Here is a 6,443-nt window from a genome sequence, read left to right as displayed (position 1 = left end):
AGCTTTTTTTTTGCTCATGGTCCCCTTCTGAGCCTTGTTTACCTCTGTGGCCCCCCTCAGTCACTGTTAGTTGGAAAAAAGGTACATAATTTACCTAATATTCAGTTTTTTCATGTGGCCCCCTAGAGGTAGGGCATGGCCCCTGGGGAGCCATATGGCCCACAGTTGATAACCACTGCACCACACTATTACAACCCTAGTCTGAAGCCCTTGGAATCTGGCTCCCCCGCTGGGCAGCAGGGCTTGAACAGGCTCTTTGCTCTTGGAGTCCTATAGGAGGTCATGGGGCAATAGAAGTTTGAGAATCCCTGACTAGGATCACACAATTTTGTTAAATATAAAGTAACAACAAACAGTTAAAAAAAAACAGCAAGCAAATGGTCTTGCTGTTCCCCCCCCCCATAACAGACTAACTCAGCTATCCCCTGAAGCTAGCTAACAAACAGTAACTCATCCCTGCACTCTTCTAGCACAAGTGACATCATAAGGTAATACACGAGGTATAGCTTGATGCTACCTCTTGCAACACCACAAGCCTGAAATAATAAAGTTGCTACACCTTCAAAAGTAGTAAGGATCTTGTACGGTGTATTACAACAAACAACTAGCACTCTGGTGAATTTACAAAACACTGATTTTGTTCCACTAAAGTTATAATGCAGGCAGTGGCTGAATAGAACGCTAACAGAAGACTTCAAGCACTAACCCATATCTGATTTTAACCTCTTCAAATACTATTTAGAGTAACAGAATTTTAAAAATAAGATGTGATTGTAGACCACAGAAATTAAGAGAACTTGAGGGCAGATACACAAAACCTAGGGAAGTTAAAATATTAGTTCTCCATATGCTAACTGAAGCACTCATGGTATGTTAGACCATGATAGAAACTGAACAGTTCCCTTCAATCTTACACTGAGGCCTGAAGCCATATGACATAATTCTCCTCCTCCCTCTCTCCCCAGCAGAACCACTCGCTCCATGTATCAGTCCAGAATGAAATCTGGAACCAGAAATGACCTGAATAACCTTGCAATGGAGCTACCAGGTGTACGTATTTGTACTGTAAGGACAAGATGACTAATTACATCTTTGTTTTGGGAACAAACTATCCTATTAATGTATATACATCAAGCAAATACAACTGTTCACTTCCTTCTTCAGGAATGTTGCCCTGTCAAAGGTGAGAAAAACCATAGAAAGCAGAAAACATTAACAATCCAAGCCAAACTGTATCCAGCTTTATTAAATGTACTTTTCATAAACAATCATGGTAATTCAGGCAGGACATGGGCTACAATCTGCAACATTTTACAACAACTTCAAACTCCCCTCCCTCCACAGACTACCAAAACGTAAAAGTTACTATATAAAAACCAATGAAGAATCTTCATTTCATACTTGGACAGGGAAAAGTTTAGAGTGAGGGTGGACACTTTCACATTTAGCATGTTGTTTAACAACTTTTCACGAGCCTACCCTGACTTTTAAAAGAAAAAAATTAAAACGGCAGAGTTTTTAATCTGAAGATCCACAATATAAAAAAGAGGAAATGTAGCGCCTTTTAGAGCCCTAATTCCAATTTTGACACTGAAGTCTGGATTGCCTGACAGTGACAATGCATTAGATTTAGGATGAAAATCCCAAAATGCCTTTTGCCATATTTAAAAAGGAGTGATAAGCTATATGCAAATGTCTAAAGGGATGAGAAAACAAAGGGCATTAAACTGTAGTTTTAAGACCGGCAACCAAGCATGCTGGGAGCTTCAATGTTCACTCCAATGCATTTCACAAACCTAAATTGATATGCAGCATCAGGGAATCCCCTCCTCCTCATATCCAGGAAGAGCCCTTCTTTAAAATAAAAAAATAAAATAAAATGTAAAAAAAAAAATTAAAAGGGGGGGGAGGAGAGAATGGGGACTTTTTTTAAAAACCAGTTTGAGAAATATAGTAAGTGACATTTTTGCCCCCGTTGCTCCCCAAAAACCACAACAACGAAGCATTCTGTGTGCTAACAACATAGCTTTAAAAAAAAAGTAAAACAAAATTCTGCATTGTTATAAAACTTGATAAAAAATAGTATTTCAAACTGTACAGTCACCAGAAGTACACAGTTATCAAAAATTCACACAATTCACTTGGCATCACCAGCACCTTCAGCTTTTTGTGCCTGAAAGAGAGAGAACTAGTCAATCCATTGTGCAGACTTAACTCACTTTTCACAAAGCAATTCATTAACAGAATTAGGGAAGAAAAATTATAGTCCTGAACCACTGAGGATATTAAAATGATGCTTTGTTATAGTAATTGGATCACAATATTCATTAAGCGAAATACAGAATTAAAGCCTCGTTAGAAGCAAGCCTGAAGTTACGTTATGCACTGTTTTAATGCTATTGGTGCAGAGAAGAGTAAGTGACAATTTAGCATTTACTTTTGCTTTCAACTAGCACCAAACAACTTTTAAGTATACACTAGTTGAAAATGGTAAACAAAAATAGCCCAGAACCGTTAAATATAAAAGTGTACATAGCTTGTGCCATAAACAAATTGCCTAATCTAATCAAGGAATTTTTTCTAGCACAGGCCTCAACCTGCCTTTACTGATCGTGGAGAACTTCCCAATTCATTAGAATGACCGAGGCTACTAGACATGCTGTTATACCTGGTCTGTTTTGGCATCTCCATTTTCTGCAGGGTTGTTTCCATCCTTGCCAGCATCAGCTTTCCCTTTCTTTCCCTTAGGTAACTTCTCCCCCTTCTGCCAAGTGGTGGGAAGATAATATTGTTAGACATACAAACACACTCTGAATACCTGCAAGAGCCCCATTAACTCACATGATGGGAAACAGTATGCTATTTGGAATTTAGATGCAAATAGGGGAAAGAGTAATACACACAAGAATTTAACAGAAAACTAAAATTTATAGCTTTAATGAAAGTACTGCCTTGAAGTACTTGATCAGATCTTCCACAAATATTCTAAGTAACTGAAGTGACATCAACCCTTCCAAGGAGATGTATGCAGACAAGCAATTACTGAATGCACTGACATCTGCTCATTTAAGCCTGCACCACCAGGCCATGCCTCAAACTAAATAGGATCATGAATATACTTTGCACAGGACATTCATTACATTTTACATTAATTTGCATCCCATGGTATCAACTTACCTTTGGAGCTACCTTTTTAGGTTTAGGCTCTGGCTTTGGAGGAGCAGGTTTCTAGAAGAGAATATAAAAACAAAACAAGTGTAGAACTCCAAGATACAAAGTGCTTGTCACTTAGATCTCTTGCATTTTTTCCATGATGCCACCATGCACTCCTTGGTAAAAGAAACTTTAGCCGTTTGCCCACTGGGGAGGGTTTCTGTCTCAGTTATCCCATACCATTTCTCTAGCTTTTAAGACAGTACCCAGTACCCATTTCACACCAGACAGTGAACTGATATCCTTCTCCTAAGTGACATGCTAATAAGCATTCTAAAATAATACATGAGGTGAGCTAAAGCAGCTCTTCAGGGATAATATTAGAGACCAGTATTTTAAAAAGTGTTTATTTGCAACATACCTCAACCCAATAATAAGACAGATACTTACAGCAGATAACCTTGCTGATCTCCGTTGTGGCTATCAAAGAAAACAAAGTAATGGAACTATCAGAATAGCTGAAAAGCATCAATTAGTTGTCTACTTAAAAGACCTCAAAATAAATTTGAATCAGGCATTTAAAAAAATATATATAGATTAGTGCTGGAATATTTGGCCTGCTGTCTACACACTACCATGAGGAAGAGAACATACTACTTAGATCACTAATTCCCAAACTTTTGCATTGGTGACCCTTTTCACACAGCAAGCTTCTGAGTGCAACACATTATAAATACTGGTGGTAAAGCAGGGTTTGGGATGGAGGCTAACCACGCCACCCTCAGTTTGACAACCCCGGCCTAGATGATGGACAGCCTGGGATACTGCTGGTAGGCAGGTTTACAAAGGCTAAGATTAAAGTTCAGGCCTGTCTTTCAAAGGTTAGCATGAATGAAGAATGTGACTTGCTCCTTAAGTTTTAATCTTGATCAGCCCGTAATCTTGAAACTCGACCATTTAACAAACTCCTCGGAAATGAGCCTTCTTACCTCATCCTTAACTTTGGCCTTATCGCCCTTGGACTCTCCTTCAGCCTACAACGAAGAGGATCGTTACTCCAAGAAATGAGCAGGGCGGAATGAAGCTACAGCCCCGCTAGGCAGCGTGTGCGGGTGGGTCCGGTCCGGGTCCTTGGAGCGAGCGGGCATTGACCTGGACGCTCGCTGAGGGCCGGGGGGAGAAGGCGGGAATGATGCTTCCGTGTCCCCTGCGCCAAGCCCCGGGGGCTCCTACCCCCAGGCTCGTGCGGTTCCCTCCCCGCACGCGGCCGCGCTCCGGGCGCAGCGGAGCTGCACAACGCGCCTGGAGCCGCGGAAAGGTGGCTCCTCACCTGCCCCGGGTACCACGGAGCGATCGCGGGCCCCGCGCTCCCAAGCCGCAGCGCCGGGGGAAGGCGTCTCGCCGCCCGCCTCGGGCCCAGCCAGAGCCGCGGTTTTGGCGGCAACTCGGCCCCCGAGCCAGAGCGCGGCCGCTTCCCGCCCTTTCCCGCGCGCTCGCGCCTCCCCGAGGGAGGGGGCGAGCCCGCACATCCTCCTCCCCCCGCGCGCTCCTGGCTCCGCGCGGGCACGTGCCTCCAGCCGCCCTCCCGCCAAAACCAACCGGATCGAGCCGGCTCCGCTCGCCGCCTATTAATCCTGCCAGGCCCCGCCGCCGCCACCTTGCGCCCTCCCCTCCCCCGCCTCGGGCTGCTTCGCCCCCAGCCAGTCCCCGCGCGCGGCGGGTAACGGCCGCCGAGCGGCTCGCGCTGCCCCGCCCCTCCCCCGCGACCGTTGGGGCCTCTCCCGCGCGCCGCCTCACAACCGTTACCTCCCCGCGGGAGGGGGAAGAGAGCGTTGGCCCCGCCCCCAGTAACGGCGGCGCGGGGAAGCAGTTGCGGCCCTCGGCCCGCGAGCCCTCCGGCCGCGCCACGTACCTTTCTCTTCGGCATGGCTCCGGGCGGTGGGCGAGGAGCTCGGCGGGGCTCGCTGGATCCGGGCCGGGCGGTGCGGGCAGGGGGGCTCGCCGGGATGGGCCGGTGCGGCAGGCGCTAGGCTCCTGGTTGCTCTCTCCCGACCCCACTAATTTGAATCGGGTGTTTATAAAGTTTTATATAGAGCCGGACGCGGCCCAACCGGTTTCAGCCGGATCCCCACCGCCCCGCACGACCATTGGCCAGCGCGGGTCACGTGCTGGAGGGCCGCGCTGGGGAGGGGGGGCCACAGAAAGGCGGCGGCGGCGCGCGCAGCGCTCTGCTCCCTTCTCCCCGCCGAGCCAACGCTCGCGCTGCGCCCGCCGCGGGTTCGCCTCAAGGCACCTACGGGGGGGGGGGGCTGCTATAGCCCCCTCCCCCACCGGCGCGTGGCTAATGCCTGTCAGTGGGGGGGGGCGCTAGGCGCCCCCAGTCAATGGGGGGGGCTCTGCCCCGCCCTCCGCAGGCCCTGGAGGAAGGAGCCGCCGTTACGAAGCGGGGGGGGGGGGGCGCTGCTGGACTCCCCTCCCCCCGCTGGCGCCCGGCGGGGCAGGCCGGGGCCTGGAGCAGCGGCTCCCGTGCGGCGCCCGCCCTCGCCTCGTTGTGCGCCGGGGGCGAGCGGGCAGGTCGGGGCGCTGTCCCTTCAGCACCAGCCGAGGAGGGACTCCCCGCCCCCCCCGGACACCGCCCAGCCCGAGAGACCCGCGCCATGGCCGCAGGGAGCCCGACCGAGGGACTTCGGACAAGCGGGGCGCTGGCCACCGCGAACATCAACAGGTGGCTGATAACAGACCCGGAGGGGAAGCTTCTCTGCACAGCAGAGAACCCCCCCCCCCCGCCAGTCCAGATCGCCTCAGCACTAGCAGAGCTAGTCTTTTAGCAGTTCAAAATCCTTGAAAAATTAGCTTCAGAGAGTAGCCCAGTTAGTCGGTAACCAAAAAACAACAAATAGTCTAGCACCACCTTAAAGACCCACCAAACATATAGAGGGTATCATGAGCTTTTGTGGGTACCAGCTACATGTGTTGGTCTTTCAGGTGCTGTAAGACATATTAAGTTTTTTTTTTTAAATTAGATTAGGGCTATTCAACTGAAAAGGTGCAAGTATGAGTGAATTGACTGTAAATTACTTGTAAAATCTGCCTCTTTCCACAGAAAGGTACATTTAAAGAGATCCTACTGTATTTTTCATGTACATTTGCTACACTTTGATTATTAGGTACACTTTCACATTGCTTAACCTGTCTCGTTAGCTGTACTGTCTCTAGAAGAATAGCACCCCAACAGCCTTTTGGGTTGTAATACAGCTCTTCATTTACACAGCAAGCAGTCCCAGAAAACT

The 6,443-nt window shown here is 48.5% G+C and overlaps 1 protein-coding gene across 1 annotated transcript; it reads right to left on the bottom strand.

Moving 5' to 3' along the window:
- Positions 1 to 1,226: 1,226 nt before the first annotated feature.
- HMGN2 (high mobility group nucleosomal binding domain 2) lies at positions 1,227 to 5,302 on the bottom strand. Its single transcript, XM_075909000.1, has 6 exons — positions 5,066 to 5,302; positions 4,143 to 4,187; positions 3,604 to 3,633; positions 3,178 to 3,228; positions 2,669 to 2,764; positions 1,227 to 2,173 (listed from the first exon to the last, which is right to left on the bottom strand). Exons 1-6 carry the CDS (start codon positions 5,078 to 5,080, stop codon positions 2,138 to 2,140), a joined length of 273 nt encoding a protein of 90 aa, XP_075765115.1. The 5' UTR covers positions 5,081 to 5,302; the 3' UTR covers positions 1,227 to 2,137.
- Positions 5,303 to 6,443: the final 1,141 nt, after the last annotated feature.

Source organism: Pelodiscus sinensis, chromosome 25 (assembly GCF_049634645.1).
Source record: "Pelodiscus sinensis isolate JC-2024 chromosome 25, ASM4963464v1, whole genome shotgun sequence".
NCBI classification, from domain to species: domain Eukaryota; kingdom Metazoa; phylum Chordata; order Testudines; family Trionychidae; genus Pelodiscus; species Pelodiscus sinensis.
This window is presented reverse-complemented; position numbering and strand designations above follow the sequence as displayed.

Excerpts from the sequence above, each read along its gene's own strand:
- HMGN2 (XM_075909000.1), bottom strand. Across the intron at positions 2,765-3,177 it reads CTAAAAAGGTAGCTCCAAAG|AAGGGGGAGAAGTTACCTAA; the intron begins GTAAGTTGATAC and ends ACCACTTGGCAG. Across the intron at positions 2,174-2,668 it reads GAGATGCCAAAACAGACCAG|GCACAAAAAGCTGAAGGTGC; the intron begins GTATAACAGCAT and ends TCTCTCTTTCAG.